Source organism: Seriola aureovittata, chromosome 18 (assembly GCF_021018895.1).
Source record: "Seriola aureovittata isolate HTS-2021-v1 ecotype China chromosome 18, ASM2101889v1, whole genome shotgun sequence".
Lineage (NCBI taxonomy): Eukaryota > Metazoa > Chordata > Actinopteri > Carangiformes > Carangidae > Seriola > Seriola aureovittata.
In genome coordinates, this window is record NC_079381.1 from 5,668,149 (window position 1) to 5,686,926 (window position 18,778).

At 40.0% G+C, this 18,778-nt stretch overlaps 2 protein-coding genes across 2 annotated transcripts in view; both read right to left on the reverse strand.

Moving 5' to 3' along the window:
• The window catches only part of arrdc1b (arrestin domain containing 1b), a 36,883-nt gene extending 28,956 nt beyond the window's left edge, over nt 1-7,927 (reverse strand). Inside the window, exon 1 of the mRNA XM_056403967.1 lies at nt 7,685-7,927. Coding sequence (XP_056259942.1) covers nt 7,685-7,802 — 118 coding nt within the window. The 5' untranslated portion in view covers nt 7,803-7,927. The remainder of the gene's footprint in view (nt 1-7,684) is intronic.
• Nucleotides 7,928-10,647: 2,720 nt separating this feature from the next.
• On the reverse strand, nt 10,648-16,555 carry LOC130186612 (glutamine synthetase-like). The gene is made up of 7 exons (XM_056403828.1): nt 16,369-16,555; nt 14,831-15,005; nt 13,588-13,749; nt 13,348-13,494; nt 12,906-13,033; nt 12,593-12,792; nt 10,648-11,327 (listed from the first exon to the last, which is right to left on the reverse strand). The coding sequence occupies exons 1-7, from the start codon at nt 16,480-16,482 to the stop codon at nt 11,018-11,020; spliced, it is 1,236 nt and encodes a 411-aa protein (XP_056259803.1). The 5' UTR covers nt 16,483-16,555; the 3' UTR covers nt 10,648-11,017.
• Between the last annotated feature and the right edge of the window lie 2,223 nt (nt 16,556-18,778).

Sequence of the window (18,778 nt, forward strand, 5' to 3'; positions counted from 1 at the left end):
GAAATGAGAACCCTGAGACTTAACCACCCAGTAAATGTAACTTAAAACCAAAACTATGAGGAAAAAAGAAGAGGCTAAAGGCAGTTGGTGATAATTGCCTGGGTTCAGCTTCCAGCAAAGGGACTGCTTTCACATTTCCCTGTGGGCCTGAATCACCACATCATGTAACATTTTACTGATCCCAACAACATACCAGTGCAGCCATAAAGCAACTTGTTATCTCCCAGCTGAAGTTTTCTATCTTTAGTTTCCTCTTTGGCCGGCACAGTCCACAGCCCCTCTTTTTCTCATTTTAGAGCACAGGAAGTGGGGCAGCGTTTTAAAGAGGGGGTGATCAGGGGTGTGTATGCTTATCAGGGTGAATGAGACAGAATCCTCTTATGACAGACCTAAATAACCAGCCATGGGGTTAGACAGGGTGCTGGTTATGGAGGTCAAAGCGTAGTTATTATTAACATGACTAAGTCCAAGGGGAGAGGGAGCAGCTGGCGCAAAGACTTCCAGCTGACAGTAACAATTCTATGGGCACAGCACGCTGACTGATGATGTACATGTGGATCGATGCCACCCACCCACGCTGAAGGGCAGCAGAGAGAATGAAGTCACCATGAGTCACAGTTCAGGACAAAAGACAAGTCAAAGTGATTCAAGAACCTTTATTCTTCGGGTTTTAGATCATTTACTCAATCAGTAGAGTCCTTTATAACAGGCAAGTCTCAAAAGACAACACAAACAGAGGGCATAAAACCAGTACGAGTAAAGTCCAATTAAGCAGTAATTAATCGCCAAACAAACAGAGGAATGGTGAAGGTTCGTGGCGCCTATTAAGACAAAGAAGAATCTGAAAGTCTTTTTTCTTTGTCTGTTTTGTTTTTACTCTACCTTTCACATTTAAAATTACCAAAATAAGCTATAAATAAAAATAATTACTACTATTATTTGAAGTAGTAACATTAGTAGTAGAGTGCCAGTATTCATAGCACTGGCAGTAATACAAGCAATTTCAGTTGCAGATGATGTACTACTAGTAGTATTAGTGGTAGTAACAGTTGCAGTAGTACCAGTAATAGTAGCAGCAGCAGTAGCAGTACAGTAGTTTTATCTAAAACAATAGACCTTTGTTTGATTTACTTGCTATGAATGACTTAAGGGCTGTGTAAAGATTTGGAGGCCTGAGTTGTTTGGTTTCAGCGCTGCTCCTCTGGTTTTCAGGCAAATCTCTTATCAGTGACTCTTGGGGCAGTGATGTCATGATTTACTCATGCCCCCAGGTCTAGACGGTCACACAGAAAAACTCAGCCTGCAGGGATGTGTTCACCAGCCAGAATAAAGAGACACTCATACACTAGATTCATTGATTTATTCTGTATCAGTTGCACCCCAGTTTTTCTCTGAATAAACAGCAGTGTTTGCCTCAAGGAGACAAGCTGGATTCAACACAGTGATGAATAAAATACTAATACAGCATTAATCTGGCCTGTAAGCATCTTTCTTAAAATCACACCAGCATCTCTCGGCTGCGTCTTTCTGCTTCTGCACAGTACATGCTCCCACCAGGACAGTGTTAGAGGACAATAACCAAGGTGAAACTGGTTGATAACAGAATACATTTCTCTTGAGTGACGTCCCTGAGTTATTCAACATTATGTCTCTCAAACTCCAGTTTGTAAAACAGGAAGCTCCAGAGCCACAGAAGACACTATACAGCTGTTTTTTTCACAGGCTGAATACTATTTCTATTTCACCCCGAATGACAGGCACACAGAAAGGGCAGTAAAGAGAGAGATGGTAAAACCTCAATGGTTTTGGATTTTTTAATGGTTCACTGGCCCACTGATGTAGCTACCCACAGGGATTTGTCCCCATGGACATAGGCCTGGCTATGTGAGACTTTAATTTGACTGATGTTATATATTTCTGAAAAGAGATTTATAAAGTGATAAAATGTTGACCCTAGTTTTCCCCGACGTTGGTCACATTCCCTTTTGGCCGGATGGGCTTCACTGTGTTTTTTGTGCTTACGTTGGAGTCTGTGTCTGTTGAAGTTAGCGGGCTCCATTTCTAAGCTAACATTGGCTGGTGTTGCACACCGTTGGTGCTGTAGGGAAGTGGAAGATAAGTATTGAGGCAAGGCACTTAGCAGCATAAACATACCTTCAAGTACCATTAAGTGTGGGCCAGAGCTCCAGCAAAGATCAGATACACTGTAGGATGAATATATTGTATCTAGTCAGATATGTAACTTTATACCTAAATGTAATTAATGAAGCTGACATAACCATTTCAAATCTTACCAGTCACATGGCTTCTGTGCATATGATCCATATTTTTTGCCTGATGAACTGACCCCCACCCCCTTTTTAACATTAAGAAAGGAAAATGTTATTTTCTGTCATTATTGCAACCCACATCACTTATATACAGTATAAAGCTTTTACACAGCATATATAGCACCAAAAACCCACTGATTACTGTTTACATATCCCATTTGTCTTATCTTGACTTATCCTTAATCAATTCTTTGTTGAACTGATTGCTGCTGTGTGGACAAGTGAGGACTCGTCCAGTATAGAACAAACATGGCTGTGGAAGAGCACAAACATATTCATTCAAGTGACATTTAGACTGAAACCATGAGTTACAGGATGGGTTAGTAATTTGCTGATTATGCACAAAAGCAGCAGAAGTCAAAAGATTTGTCATAAATTTAAAAAAAAGTGACTCTCCATGTGATTCACAAACCACGGATCTTAAATACAAGATAAAAGCATCACAATACAAAGGCACAAAGCATGTGTGTGTGTGCATACATGCACTTGTGGCCGGCTTCACATGGACCTAAGGGGATGTCTTGTCTTGTTTACATAAAGCTAGTGGTTTGTATTACCACAGACAATGATTGTGTTACAATGAATGTGTGCTTCTGCTCTTCTGTAAACTAAGATGAGATCCACTGCTGTTATCTGAGATACAAAAGAACTACATGTTGTAATGTCTCATTTACACTGTTTTGGAGTCAACTTACTTACACAGTAAAGAGTCTGCAAAAGATAAATGAGACTAAAGAGTCAGGAAGTCAGGTCAAATGGATTGTCACTTCAAGTGATGTATTTCTTGTTTCATTTACAGCTCCTAAACCTTCCTGGCTCTGACTGGTGTACACTCGCAGAACTTCACATCTTATTTTTTGAGTGTTGGATCCTGAAGTAAACTGTCAATACAGAGGTATGTTCCACATGAGATAATATGTCCATACAGACTCATAGAATGGGTTAATGAAATACCATCTCCTCTATCATTGTCCTAAGAGTCAGGAAGCCAACGAAGAAACAAGAGGAGGCTAAACAGAACAGACAGGCTGGCTACACCCTTTACCTCAAATCTATAACTCATCACCATCAACACAGAGGGATCCCCAGCATCTGAGTGAATTTGTTTTCTGCTAATGCCCCAAATCAGCAACAGAAAATGTTTGTTTTTTACCTGTTATGTTCTAAAATGTGATATTAACAACATGTTAAATCATGAAACTGAAACTGTTTTGATGCTGTTTATGGTCAGCAATATTTCTCCATAGCATTCAACTGGCAAACCACAGGTGGTTTTTCTTGTGAAACAGCCACAGGAAAGGCATTGTATTTGTAAATGAAGTCAGCACTAACAGTGATCGTTAATGAAAGATGCATTGACAAATAAATCACTTTTAAATATGGCAGCCAGTAATGAAACAATAAGCTGCAACAATAACCTCCAACTCCTGAGCAACATAACCAAGTCCCATATCAGAGTGATTACTGACTGACTTCTTAGTTAAAATAATGTTTGTTTGGTTTCACTATAACGTGTACAGATGTGCTACTGACACACCAATTGGTCCTCTGTTGTATTACCCACAAAGCAGTTGCTCAATGACCGTTGAAAAATGAAACAAGACAGACAGTTTAAGGATTTTCATTTCACAGTAACTAAAACGCTTAGTTAGGAAACATTGTGGCTACGATGAAAGGAAGATAACTTTACTTGTTGCCTTTCTTCATAAAGGACAAACTACTTTCTGTATTTCCATTGCAATGTTGGCATTGACCATAACTCATGCGCTGCACAATCATCCAACATGAACATAATGTCTAGGGATACTGTTAAGAGTTTCAACAGAGCTGTAGTCCATGTTCAACATTATGTGTAAGTAATGTGTATAAGTGGCTTATTCATGCACTTTCATTCATGCATTCATGACTCTACTTATACGACTGTCTCTGTAAGGAAGCTAAATCAATAGAAATGCTGTCTAATGGTCTCCATCATCAATAATAGAGTGAGGCTGAGAATTTTTTGGCTCCTACATTGTTCAGCATCTCAGAAAGCCTGCATCTGTTTATTAATATCTTTCTGTATTTATTTCACCATACAACTTGGTAACCGTACACACCCAACTCACACTGCACTGTAAACAATACAAGGATTCATGCAGATCATATGGTGCCACAATCTATGTAATGGATAGCCTGTGGCTGGCTTTTAAGCCTGCACAAACGCACACACACTTTCAAAACACATAAAACAAAACTCAGCAGTCCACTTTGATAATACTGCAGACAGTCCCATGACAACACCAGTGCTGTTCTTTGGTAAAATATCTGAGAATGGATTCTGCTTGGGGCGGATGGTAGAAATAGTATAGAAAGTATCGGTATGCATTTGCCCTAAAGTATGGCTTTTGACTACTCAATGCAGACAGAAAGTGGAAATAACGTAACTAAACCAGTGAGATGCAGCAATGCAGTAAACTGTGACTAGTCTGCCAAAGAAAAAGAAGATTGTGGCAGCGAACTGTCTGGAAAATCATGAGAGCTCATGCTGCTTTGTTTGTAATCAAAGAAATGGCTGAAAGTGATGAGCATGATGAAGAGGAGTTGGTAAAAACAACCAGAGCATCTTCAACGATATGGACATGGTTCAGATTTAAAAAGTCAGACAACGAGAAGAACACTAATACATGGCAAATTATGTTTGACAACAGTGGTTGCAGTGGTTTTAAGAAAAACATATATACCATGAGACATACTGTAACCGTCCTTCAAATTATACCATGATATAAATTTTAGGCCGTTCCCAGCCTTGCATTCTGCCTTTCATGGACACTGTGCAGATTTCTAGCAGAGAAAAGCCGCTGTCATGAGCATTACATGGAAGAGGGAAAAGGTGCCTGGACCAGAAGAAATGCTAATGATTAACTTTCTGTTAATCAGCTAATTTATGCACGACAATGGTCCCACATGTGTTCAATGCGAAATGCTTGGTGTCCAGATTTTATTGCTCTGCTTAATCAAACAATCAGGATGTAAAAACCTGCTCCGGTTAAAAAGGATTGTAGTTGTTTGCATGATAGATATCCATTAAAAAAAAGTTAAGTAAGCTCAGGGCGTGTGTCCACTCTTAACATGCATCATAATTGTGATTCCACGTATTACCCACAAAACTCATCGACTAACTTAATGAGACATCCTTAATCAAATAAATGAAGAAAATTGATTACATGAGCAACCTTCTCTGACCATTCAGGACAAGTCCAATTTACACTAATAACCCAACGACTCCTGTCTTATCTCTATCTCTATCTTAGAAACCAAAACAGGAAGTTCTCACGCTTGAACAAAGCAGACACAGACACACAAATTTCTCTGCTGCAGCATGATTCGAACCATCTGATTGATGAAATCATCAGCAGGCAAAGATAAGAGGGGTATGTGACTGGACACATAATGCAACCTCTGCATTTACAGTACATTAACGGACACGCTGAAAGCCCCAGCTGGAGCCTGAGTCTCTTCACTTAGAAGTCAGTGGAGGGCTCTGACTGAGGGACATAAGCTGGCAAGAACAATCACTTTGCAAAATACTGTTTTAAGCTTTAATATTAAGAGACAAAATTGCAATTACAGATGATTAATAAGAGGAGGATCCTCCCGTGCCACACACTGGTCTGCTCTCAACAACATGCCAGTAAATACACATTTATCATGGCATTGCAATCGTCTAATGTTTAAAACGAGTCAATTTGTTTTTGTATTAAGGTGGACCCACCTCAAAAGCAGTGGGAGGTACAAGTGAAGGCAGCCAACTGAACCAGGATTTATATTTTGTTTATGAACACACTGTGGTTTTTCACACTTTGATGCAGGTGTAAAATCTGTCATCTTACATTTTATGGTAAAACAAAAGTGCATGGACCAACCACCAGTAAATGCAACCGATTCTCTCCGTGTCCTTGCAGCTGATCCAAAACCTCAGTCGGCATCACATCGCACAGTCTCCTCTCAGCAACAGTGCTTTCATTGAGCTGTTCACCTGACTAGGAGAAGCTCTCCTGCTGTCTGTCTGCTCTTCAGCCACCATTCACCACAGAATCCATGACCACAGGGGTTAATATGTGAATAACACCCAGTGTCAGGTGCAGACCAGCCACAGCCGTGTGACCTTACAGTGTAACGGAGCTCAGCAGGAGCTTTGACCTCTGCTGTAGGCCATCTGCTTCAGGTCAGCCAGTGCATTATGTAAATGAATCGCACCATGTCAGGCAAACAGGTGGAAGTGCTGCAGAATGAATTCAATTTGTGGCAAACTATGTTTTGATGCTTTTTTTCTCTGCTACTTTTCACATATATGAAATGAATGAAATCGAAAGTAGTTAAATAATCATATCAGTGTTGTTTATTCCCTTCGGATGCTGCACGAGACAACTGTTGTCTTTGAATTTGTCACTGCAGCTGGGTATTTTTTGTGAGTTACTGATGATGAAACATTAACTTTAAAGCACAAAAAGAAAATCACCTCAACAACATTGCTCTTTACAGCTGCCCTCTTTATTTACAGACCCTGTCAATTAACATACCTCTGTGCAAGACTCCCTTTTGAGAAAGTGCTTTGGTTAAAGTTGATAGCAGCCCTCTATTATCAGAGAAGAATCCCCACAAGGTTCACTCACATACAATGGATTCTTTGTGTACTTCCATGGCAACTCCAAAAGCTGCTCTCCACCTTGCTAACCTAATTTACCCCCCATTATGAACAGTTTCCACTGGTTTGTCTTGGATTTTGGCAGGAAAAGGTTTGGATTTCCTTTCATACTGTAAAATATGATTAATCAAAGGAAAATCGCTTCTCAAAAGCAACGAAGTGTCTTTAACACCTGTTGTCCTGCTTTTTGGATGCTTCACCGTCCAAGCAACATCCCCAAACAATTTCTAAGGTTCGTCAAAAACAATACATGGAAGCAACATGTTGTAACAAGCAGGATGTGCACCAGGATGTGGGTTTCAAACGGCGTGACTACCGAGCAACACCAACGAGCTGAAACGGCACAACCGACTCCACGGCGGCTGCTCGCGTCATGTGGAGGGTGGAAACGCTCCGTCCACTCCCAGCGCAGCAGCACCACCAAAATATGTGATATCCGCACCACATTTTCAGACGGTGACGGTCACTGAGTGAGGCGCTAAACTGGCTCACAAAAGAACCATGCCGCCGCCGCACAGTCCTCTTTTCTCCCTCACGTCCACCATCACGGAGGAAAAGTTTATTTAGGTGGAGCCTCACCGCGCGCCTCACGGAACCAGGCGGTGGAAGACACGCTGGCAAAAAAAAAAATGTTCCCCCTGTTGAAAAATGTTGAAGGAAAGCTTACCTTTGTACTGCAGCGAGTTGCTGGTGCGTATTTTCACAGTCCCGCTTATAGACTCTCCGGGACCGTAAACCACCTTGTTGTTGGTAAAAGTGATATCAAATTCTTGAAGCTTTCCCATGGCTCCGCTCCGCTAATCCGCCACTCTGAGTCTCTGAAAGCGCGAGGAGGCGATGCTGCGATCTCACCTGCTGCCGCGAGCTCCCTTGGAGACCAGTGACGTCACTCTGACTAAACCCCATTGAGAGTAATGGGAGGGTGGATAACTCATGTACACTGTGGTTTATGGGTAGGGTGTGAAAATCTCTCTTAAACTTCAGTTTCAGAATAATTTGTGGTAAAATAAATAATAAATGAATAAAAATATAAATGAATAAAATAAAAATAGAAGAAGAAAATAGAAGAAGAATAAAATTATCATCCACAAAGGTCAAACAGGTCAAGTGTCATTAAAAACAAAATCTTTATCCTGTGATATACCTGAATGTTTAACAGAGTGCACAGGTGTATCCTCATGGCGCACTTTATGATAAATTTTGTACATTCGACACATTCTTCATGAGTGTATCATTACAGATGCATTTCCTGACCTCATGAGACCATGCTTGCTACCCGTGGCTGCACCAACCTGCTGTCCCTGTTCCTCCCACTTTCTGTACACTGTGTGGAGTTTTTCCATGCATTCCATGAATTCTAGCTCGCCCTAGATTTGCTGTGTGGTAATGTGATTACACCCAAAAGCATTTGGATTATGTCACATGTAAGCACAAAAGAAAATATGTATGTAAAAACCTATCCTTGACACAACGACCTCTCTCACAACAGGGCCTCCAGATCGCACCATGTGACCTGCTGACCTACAGTACAGTAAGATTGGGTCTTCTGGGGCTCCAAGGAGGTAACCCAGCTTTCCCAGTTCATATTCTAGCCTTGTTGGCATCTAATTGTGCCGGGGCTACGTTATGGGTTTGTCCCTATGGCAGAGTCCCAATGACAAGCACCTTACTTTCTGAGAGTACAGGGATATTTCACGTCCACCAAGGTGAAAATGCATTGTTGTGGGGGACTGAAATGATACATAAAGCTGTCTCATTTTACATTTGTTACAAGAATAACCATGTTGATAAGAAGAACACAAAAACTGTGGTATTTAGATGTAGAGTGGTAGTGTTGCAATTCCTGTTAAGAGCACTTTTTTGCATTTAGTGAATACATAATCATAATACCATTTTGTATTAGCTATTATTTAGCAAATTGTGTACCAGAAAACATCAATCAAATAGAAAAATAGGTCAAAACTTCACAAATAAATGTTGCATCATAGATTTAATACTACAGCTGTATGAAGAGTGTTGCACTACTGTCCACCACATTTTCATTTTTTTCATCTGTGACTTCCTTCTTTGTGCATTGTGTGACCAAAAGTCTTCATAAATAGCACTCTCACAAAGTGAGTATGATTTAACATAGAAACTTATCACAGTACTTCACGTGGCTCATACACTTCCCATGTCTTTGTACACTTCCTGTCTCTGAGAGTACTTCCTGTCTCAGTGTGCATCATCAGTTGTTGGAACAGATGCATAGAAAGCTCACAGAGAAGATTATTTGATCATAGCTTCACTTCACTTATACTTTTCATTGTGGAGCTTCCACATGTTGCATTTACTAGAAAATTCCATCAAACACAAAGAGACAGACTGACAGACATCAACTCGCTCTCTCTCTCTGCCTCCCTCTTCCTGTCATCATCTCACCAGGCTGCGAATATTCCTGGTAAAAGCTTTGAGACAGAAGTTTCCATGACGACAGACAAACACCATGGTTGCCAAGTTACTGCCTGTATCCATGGAAATCGGGTATGCCGTGTGGCATCTGATCCAAAGAATCATTTTTTTGGTGTTTACTCCTGTTGTGAAACCTCCTCTCAAACAGTTTGAATAATGAGTCATTTTGACTCTGCAAGGTTGAAAGTGAGGGAGGATCATATGTCAGGAAGTAACAGGATAAGATGTTAACGCCATATGTCAAGTACACTCAGCATCAAGCTGTGGTGAAACCATGCCAGTACTGAGAGAGTAATGACTGATTCTCATTCATGTCTTTGCTGCCTTTTTGCATCCTTTTCCGTTTGTTGTTTCCTCAAGGTTTTAAACCACATTTCATTTACCCCTTCTTAAAGTGCTGCACTGATGGCTCTGGTCTGCTGTGACACTGACCTTTTGTCAGGTGGTACTGACTGGTGAATTGCACATTTTTAACTGTACAGTCATGGTGAGAGGCATTGAGATGAAAACTATATGAGAAGCTCCACCTGGTGGACAATTGCCAGAATCCACTTATATCCCACAGTGCAGTAGTGCAGTGGTTCTCAAACTTTTTCACTTCACTTTTTAACGCAAATTAGACCACAGACCCCCATCTGATATGATATCTGCTTTTAGATGTTTTATTACAGACAGTGTTTGAAACCCATGACTAAATTGGCATACATTCTGTCATTGTGAAAATAAATGATTCCCTGTTTTTGCTGGGGAGTCCCAGGAACCCCCTCAAGGAGCCCTTGGGGTTCCTGGACCCCTCTTTGAGAACCTCTGAAGATAGAAATAATAACTGGGCGACAGTGACAAACACAACGCTGATATTTTATAACAAATTCCTCAATATCAAAATATACTGTAATTATATATAGGGATTTATATAATTTAAGAAACACCTAAATCATTGTTAATGTGAATGACCAAACAATTCAAATTAACTCTGTTGAGTTAAATCATTTTTAAAAAAACTGTAATTTTACTGTAACACAGCCTTGAAAACCTGAACATTTACAACATTTAGAACACAATAATCACAATATACAATATATATTGCTTTATAGGCCTCATGTTTTTGACTTTCTATACCAATACCCTGATATTGTGAAGGAACAAACAAGCAAGAAAGAACAGAGACAAGAATAGCACCGTTGTCTTTATTTCAAACTAACACCTGTAACACAAGCTCATTCATATTTTAATGCAGAATGATGAACATGTAAGCTCAGAATAGCCATAACACATGGTTATTTCCCATTCTGACAAAGCTGCTGTGCAAAACTTTCAATGTCTCCTTTCTAAAGACAGTTACAGTACTGAAAATTACCTGTATGTGCACACGGAAGTCTATACTATATGGCTAAACTTAGATCAATAAACATGCTATCACAATAACCATTAACCATGCCTTAATTTCTTTATCTTGTGTTTTTCAAGTGTCCACCTCAGGTGAACTCACAGAGGAATGTATATTATTAAACATTGCTACATAGCCAGTACAACAGGCTGCACCTTTCTCCTACTTGCACTCCTCATCCTCTTCTGGATCCAGCAGGCAGGTGCACGCGATGACCTTTGTCACGAGGTATGGGTCACAGTTTGCTGCAGGGCGGCGGTCCTCGAAGTACCCTCTCTTCTCTTGGCCCACCTGGCGGGGGATACGGATGCTGGCGCCTCGGTTGGCCACTCCAGCAGAGAAGTCTGTGATGCTGGAGGTTTCGTGGAGACCTGTGAGACGTCTGGTGTTGTCCTGGCCTCCCCGGGGGTCATACATACGGATGTGCTCCATGTGTTTTTTGCTCAGTTTCTCGATGGCCTGCTCGATGTATCTGTCAGAGGAAAAGCAAGACTGAGTTATGGCCGCTGCAGTGACTGTGGATGAATAGTGTCCACTTATAAACCACAATTATAAAAGTTTACTGTTTCATGCGAGAGTAGGTTTATTCATCTCTGTGTATAAAGTAGAAAATATAACGATGTAACTAATCTCATATTTTTCTAATGCATAAACTTGCAGTGTCCATCACAAACAACAACACCTGTGACCTACTATCACATTTTTCCTGTGAATGAGATCTGTCTGCTTAAACCTGAAGTAATAGGTTTTTTTCACCACTTGGGGGCAGCAGAAACAGGTAGTGAACACAACACTGACATATCAACAACTGTTACAGAGATATGGTGTAATTATCAGCAATCAGTTGCCTTTTTTTTTTTTTTTACACATCTAACAGATACAAACTAACACTGGTGTGGAGCCACACACTCTCCTTTAAGCTCTCTTTTCAGTCTCCACAAACTCCTGAGGGAAATGTCTGACTCCTCAGCTGCAAAACGCTCCACTGCGGTAACCAGCTAGTCTCTAACTGTGTATATCAGCTGTTAGGTGCTGAGCAGGTGGAGTACAGTAGGTTCATCCCATCTTTTTTTGCTGAAAACAGCTGCCTACAGATTAAATTTAGGCTCATAATGCACTCCAGAAAACCAAAGCAATGACTTTGAGTTATAAAGCTCCATAGAACTGAACAAAACTGCAAAGATTGATCATTCTAAGTGAGCTTTTCACTATGAGTGAACCCTTTCATATACAAGTAGACATGTGAAAAATATTGATTATAGCTGCTTTAAGTTCCAAAATTGACAGATGCTCAATTTACCTGAGTTAAGTTCCAAATGCCTTGGCTTATAGTCCATTTTCTCTTAACTTTTAAGTACATAAGTAATAAAAAATGATTGAGTTGTAGATTTGAAAGAATGTGAAATTCAGGGGTTACCTGAAAAATGTATTTATGGGCACACAAAGTAAATTAAAAGTGACACTATCATAATTTTTTTATTGTACTATATTGTATCATATTCTATCAAAACCAAATCAAAAATAGCTTTTATTGAAATGTCAAATGACAAGAAAGTCATAGTGAATGTTTTAGCAACTGCTGTATGAGACACCATTTACCAGAACATTAAACTTTCTTCATCAAATGGAAAACTCAAATAATTAAAAATATAACTTTTGGATGACAAAAAACTAAAAATAACTTAATTATTGCATGAATTACTGTTATATGAAGTTTCAAAGGAAGTGTTAACTCACTGCAGTCCGTCTTCTTCCCTCATCTGCTTGGTGCTGACGTTCGTGTGACAACCGGCACCGTTCCAGTTGCCTGTAATTGGTTTGGGGTCCAAAGTTGCAACAACCCCAAAATCTTCACACACGCGGTGCAGCAGGAAGCGTGCGACCCACAGATGGTCGCCCATCTCAATACCCTCACAGGGACCCACCTGGAACTCCCACTACAGTCCAAAGATGCATTGGAAAACAAAGATGGATAAAACAATCATTAATTTTGAATGGATGATCATGCCAATATGAAGTCACTGTGCATCAGGATAACGCTGACACTTACCTGAGATGGCATAACTTCAGCATTGGTGCCACAGATTTTGATCCCTGCGTAGAGGCAGGCCTTGTAGTGACACTCCACGATGTCCCGTCCATAAGCATTGTTTGCCCCCACGCCACAGTAGTAAGGGCCTTAAAGTGTGGGGTCAAGATGGGACTCTTATTAAGACTAAATAAATACAAAACTACATATATACCACTTTAATAAACAATCATGTGTGCTGTATTAGTATTATATATAGTATAGTAAATTGTATTGTTCTGCTGGCTCTGCAGCTCGAGCTAGATCATGGACCAGGGATTTCTTTTCTTACTGCTCTTTTAAGTAAATGTAAGACATTATTATTAAAAAACTTATAAGGTATGATTATTAAACATGACTGCCTTAGGTTTCAATATAAGATACCAGTGTTCCAAGGAGGAGATAAAAATGACTGCTAACTCACCCTGGGGTGATGGGTATCCATTTATGGGCCAACTAAAAGGATGTCCATCTGTCCCTAGGAGTGTGTACTCCTGCTCCATACCAAACCACATGCAGTGCTCTTTCATTTTCTCCATCACCTTGTTGCAGCTAGCCCGATGGTTACTCTCTGGACAACAAAGACAAAAATCAGGACAACCTGTTTGTCCCGAGCCTACTGAATGGGTTCAGTAAAATGTTATCAAAAATTTGAAAAACATACCTGTAGGCAAACGGTTGTACTTGAGGACCTCACAGAGGACCAGTTTGTTGGGGTCCAGGGTGAAAGGATCCCTGAACATGCAGACCGGGATAAGGTACATGTCACTGTTGGAGCCTTCGGCCTGGTACGTGCTCGAGCCATCGAAGTTCCATTCAGGAATTTCTGTCGAGATCATTTTACCCAAAATATTATCAAAGCATCTCCTCTAAATATAATTCATAAATGGATTTCCACTATTCTGTACCTGATAAACCCACAGACCATCTAAGCTCAAATGCTGCTGAGACAAAGTTTTGTAAATACTTTACTAGCGGCTAAATGTTACTGCTAAAGAGCCAGATATTTTGTCACTAGCTTGTCTAAGAATGGGACTACATCAAAGCTTTTTCGCTGTAAACAGCACATAAATCCACATAAAGTGTCATTTTCACCTTTTTGTACAGATTAAACAAACAAGATGTGATATGCTAATTAGTGAACTGTGCACAGAGCCAGTCTGCAGTCTTTATGTGAAGCTAAGCTAACTGGCTGCTGGTGGTAGCTTCATACTAACTGTACAGATATGAAAGTGGTATCTTTCTTTCTATTGAACTCTCACTAACAAAGTGAATAAGTTTATTAAGCAAAATGTCAAACCCTTCAGCTCAAACCATTGATCAGAGCAGCTTTAAGTACCAGTACATGATAATTATATCAAATTACTTGTGTTTGTGCTACAAGGGAAACAGCAGGTCAAATACAGGTCAAATGGACAATTTTACACAATGAACTGCATCATTGACAGTTAACTGATTCTAAACTAGACCAATGTACTGAGCAGTAACAAATATTTGTTCTCCAGCTTAACATGCATATTACTGGGGTTGCACCAGGATGCTCTAACACCTGTGTTGTGTACAATAAAGGCGTACTGCAACCCTCCCAGACAGCACAGCTGCACAGTTGTGCAGTTGTGCCTTTTCTCATAATTCCTACAATAATCTATACAAACACCCCCCATCTCTTGATTTAATGCCTCAGATTTCCTCTAATTTGCAAGATTTGAATATAAGAGCAGCCTTAAACTTATTCCATGAATGTTTTACCTTCATTGTCATATGAAATGTTTAAGAAGTTTCAAGTAAAATGACCTTTCAATCCACTAACTTGTGTCAAATATTTGTTATGTTATAAAATATTATTTTTGGTCAAATGCTTCTCGCCCCAAAACTAATAAATCATTTTTAAAAAAGAGGCCATGTACCTTCTATGCTTTCAGGTTCTTTGTCCAGGGTTCGGGTCTTGTTGCGAAGCCCCTCTCCGGTGCCGTCGATCCAGATGTAGGTGACCTGGCACTTGTCTCCCTGCGGCAGGCTCATGTACTGCTGGCGCACGGCCTTGTTGAGGCGAGAGCTGGGCGACACTGATGCCATGTCCACCTTCGATCAGAGAGGGGCAGAATACAATTGAGGTGTGTCTTCACTGTTTCAGATGTTTTCATTACATGAAAACACACTACACCTGTTTCGTTACTCTGTGGAGCAACTCAGCTGGGTGTGTGTTTGGTCGGGTTAGAAACCTGCAGGGCTTAAAATGAAATGTTTGCAACAAGCACTGACCAGCACTCACAAAAAGCAAACAGTGAGAAAGACAAAACAAAATGACACCTGAGTGAGAATAACAATTTGCAGTGAATGTGAGACATTCACTTTCGGCATGCTGAATATTTTGCTTGTGCTCTTTCTGAAATACAATGACTATAAATAAAATTAGAATAGCAGAGAAAACACAATTTGATGTCTAGTTTCTGAAGCTTGAACTCTCCCATCGGCTCCTCATAAATTACATATGATTTGTGTTTTTATATTGTAATCTTATTACAAAATCTGTAAATATTTATATTCATCAGATTATAATATTATGTTTAAACAATATTTAAAGCTTCTATACACTGCATCTGAACAAAAATACAACTCTTTATTCCATTTTCTTTACCTCTCCTTCACTTTTTTTAACTGAAGACCTTTAATACTACAGCAATGTGTAAAACAAAATTTCACAAATAACATATCAGAATTTTTGATGAAACTGTCAAATCAAACTTTATACTTTTACACAGTTTCACCTTAAATCTGAAAATAAAAAATGCATAAAACTTCCACAAAAACTGGACTTTCAAAAGCTTTAAAATCTCACTCATGTAATCCTGGAAGTGCTGTACCATTTCATTTAGAAATGTCAATATTTGCAGCAGACTCAGAATTACTTTTGCTCATGTCAGAAACAGGAAGTTGAAATTTTATTCATTAATGAATTATGAGAAGTATTAAATAATATCAGAGTAAAGAACAACAGTATTGGGACTTACTGTGTTGCAGGTGACTTCAAGTGAAATCAGGGATCAAGAAGACAGCTCAGTGTGTGTCGTGCCTAAACCTGTTTGTGGTATTTAAATGGGCTGTAAATTACCATGATGATGACACAGATCAACGTGTTTGTCATTTCGTACTGAGTGCAATACGTACTGTGAGTGTAAGTGTGTTTGCATGGCATACAACATGGTGTTTTCATTAGACTAAATTAGATCCTTCAAGTCTCTGGCCACTAGTAAAAACCAAAGCTGTGACAGTGTTTGAAAGATTATTACTTTTCTTCTTTGTCAGCTCATTGAAATGCACCTTCTCTGTCAAAATCAACCCATTCTGTCTCATTCATTTTAAAAACAATAAGTCAGTCAAAGCACTGCACAGGCACAGCTGAGCCCAACAGAAACTCCCATGAGAAATAGTAATGAACACCCACCTGTGCCTGAGAGGACATCTGCTGATAGTGACCGAGCGCTGTTTGCTGAGCAGAGTCTTGCACCTCAGTGAACACAATTAGAGACGAGAAGCTGCTCAGAGGCTCAGTTTCCATCAGGTAAGCTGTCCTGAGATCAGCCAGGAGGGCAAAAAATGTGTAACAGCTTCTACAGAAACAGGACTGGTCACATGGGACAAAGACACAAGCAAGGTAAGCTGCTTAAAGGGCTGAGGAGCCACAAAGGGCCTCCAGGGCCCCAGACAACCAAATTTAAAAAATGCTGTATCCAAAAACTTTTCAAGAACTAACAAAAAGGTCAATTTTTTAAAAAAAATGCACAACAAAACATTTTTCAAACCTTTTCAATTATGTTACCTGTCTTTATCTCATTAATGTTTTTGCAGCCATGCTTGTGGTGTAGCTCTACTCGGATGGTAAAGTTGGTCGTGCCACCATTTCAAACCAGACTGAAATATTACAAAATCTATTGGACAGACTGACATGAACCTTTGTGCAGATATTTTTGAGGTCGCCCAGAGGATGAATCCTACTTTGGTGATCCTGACCTTTCCTTGCAGTGGGTCAAAGTTTTCACTTACACAGTGAATTGACTGTTTCTGTCTCTGTTTTGCTCTGTGTGCGTTGTACAAGTGATGAAGTTTGGTTGGTTCAGCTGGACCTCATCATATATCTTTAACATTTTCAGAGGATGAGAGGCACTGGATGTACAGTCAATGCTCTTAGCTCACTCCCTTTCCTGAATATGGTCTGAAATACAGGCAGCTTATGGTCACGCATTTTATTTGTTTTGCTATCAAGAAATCTGTGATACCTTTCAGTAAACAACAAACATGATGCACCACATTCTTTTGCACGGTTTGTTTTTTCTTGCTGTTCAACATTCCAGTTATAAATACCAACTCTCAGAACAAACAGAAACAGACTAATGCACACTACATTAATGTAAACAACAGGGTAATAAATGGTGAGTTCAGAGGTTTTCCGATATCCTGTCCGATACCCCTGAAACGTCATGCAAACTGCATCCACTACAATACAAGGGAGGTGAATGTATGAAAAATGTGATGTGTTTTTCATCGTCGCAGATGCTGTGTTTAATCCACAGACCTCACTGTTTATCGGGACTTTACTGTGGAAAATGGGGGCAGAGCTCTCAAAAACAATTTAAGTCTCAATGTAACATGAAAAAAAGGTTTAACAATCAGAGGTCATCTGCTGGATTATGCTCCTGAACGTCACCCTGGGGTGTCTCAAAGGACAGCAGAGCCTGTTCACATACAGTGCATTCAGAAAGTATTCAGACCACAATTTTTTTTCATATTTTATTATGTCAAAGCACAACTCAAGACACACTCAAGACCCCATAACGACAAAGCAAAAACAATTGTAGATTTTTTTGCAAATTTATTAAAAAGAGAAAAACTAAAATATCACATTGACATACGTATTCAGACACTTTGCTATGACACTTGAAATTTAGCTCAGGTTCCTCCTATTTCTCTAGCTTGTCTTTGAGATGTTTCTATACCTTGGTTGGAGTCCACCTGTGATTGGACCTGTTTTGGATAGGCACACACCTGTCTATATAAGGTCTCACAGCTGACAATGCATAATCACATTGTCCAATAATCAGAAGATCAGCGGTTCAATTCTTGGTTCTTCCAGATTCTCAGTTTTTAGGCAAGATACTGGTCCCTAAATTGCCCCCGATGTAACATCGGTGAGTGAAAGAGCGCGTGTGATAGAAAAGCACTGTAAATGTGAAGAGGTGAATGCGACTTGTCGTGTAAAGCGCTTTGAGTGATCAATAAGACTAAAAAAGCGCTAGGCCTATATAAATGCAGCCCATTTACCATTAACCACATCACAGCAAAAACCAATCCATGAGGTGGAAGGAAATGTCTGCAGAGAGACAGGATTGTGTCGAGACACAGATCTGGGGAAGGATGCAATGATGGTTCCCAAGAGCACAGTGGCCTCCACTGGAACAAGCAGGACTCTTCCTAAAGCTGGCTGCTCGGGCAAAGTGAGCAATCAGGGGAGAAAGGCCTTGGTTATAGAGGTGACCAAGAACCCAGTGGTCAGTCTGGCTGAGCTCCAGAGATCCTGTGTGGAGATGGGAGATCTCTGTGCCTTTCAGTAAACATATTCTGCTGTTGCTGTTGACTTGGCCCATTTTGCTGCCATTCATCTTTAGCTGTGCTGCTAAAGTTGAAGGGGTAGACCGCCACATTGGTCCAGACTGAAATATCTCAACAACTTTTAGATAATAAAGAATACATTTTGCACTGATCCGTGGTTAGATGAATGCAGGACGTTCTGCCCTGTTAGCAGCATGTTGAACTTCTGGGTTGAAAGTGAAATATCTTGAAAATAACTTTGGAGATAT

Bases quoted from the DNA above. Each gene is read 5' to 3' on its own strand.
- LOC130186612 (XM_056403828.1), bottom strand. From the start codon at position 16,482: ATGGAAACTGAGCCTCTGAGCAGCTTCTCGTCTCTAATTGTGTTCACT. The intron at 13,750-14,830 runs GTACATGGCCTC...TGATCTCGACAG, and splicing joins AGAACCTGAAAGCATAGAAG to AAATTCCTGAATGGAACTTC. The intron at 12,793-12,905 runs GTAAGTGTCAGC...TTTGGACTGTAG, and splicing joins CTGAAGTTATGCCATCTCAG to TGGGAGTTCCAGGTGGGTCC.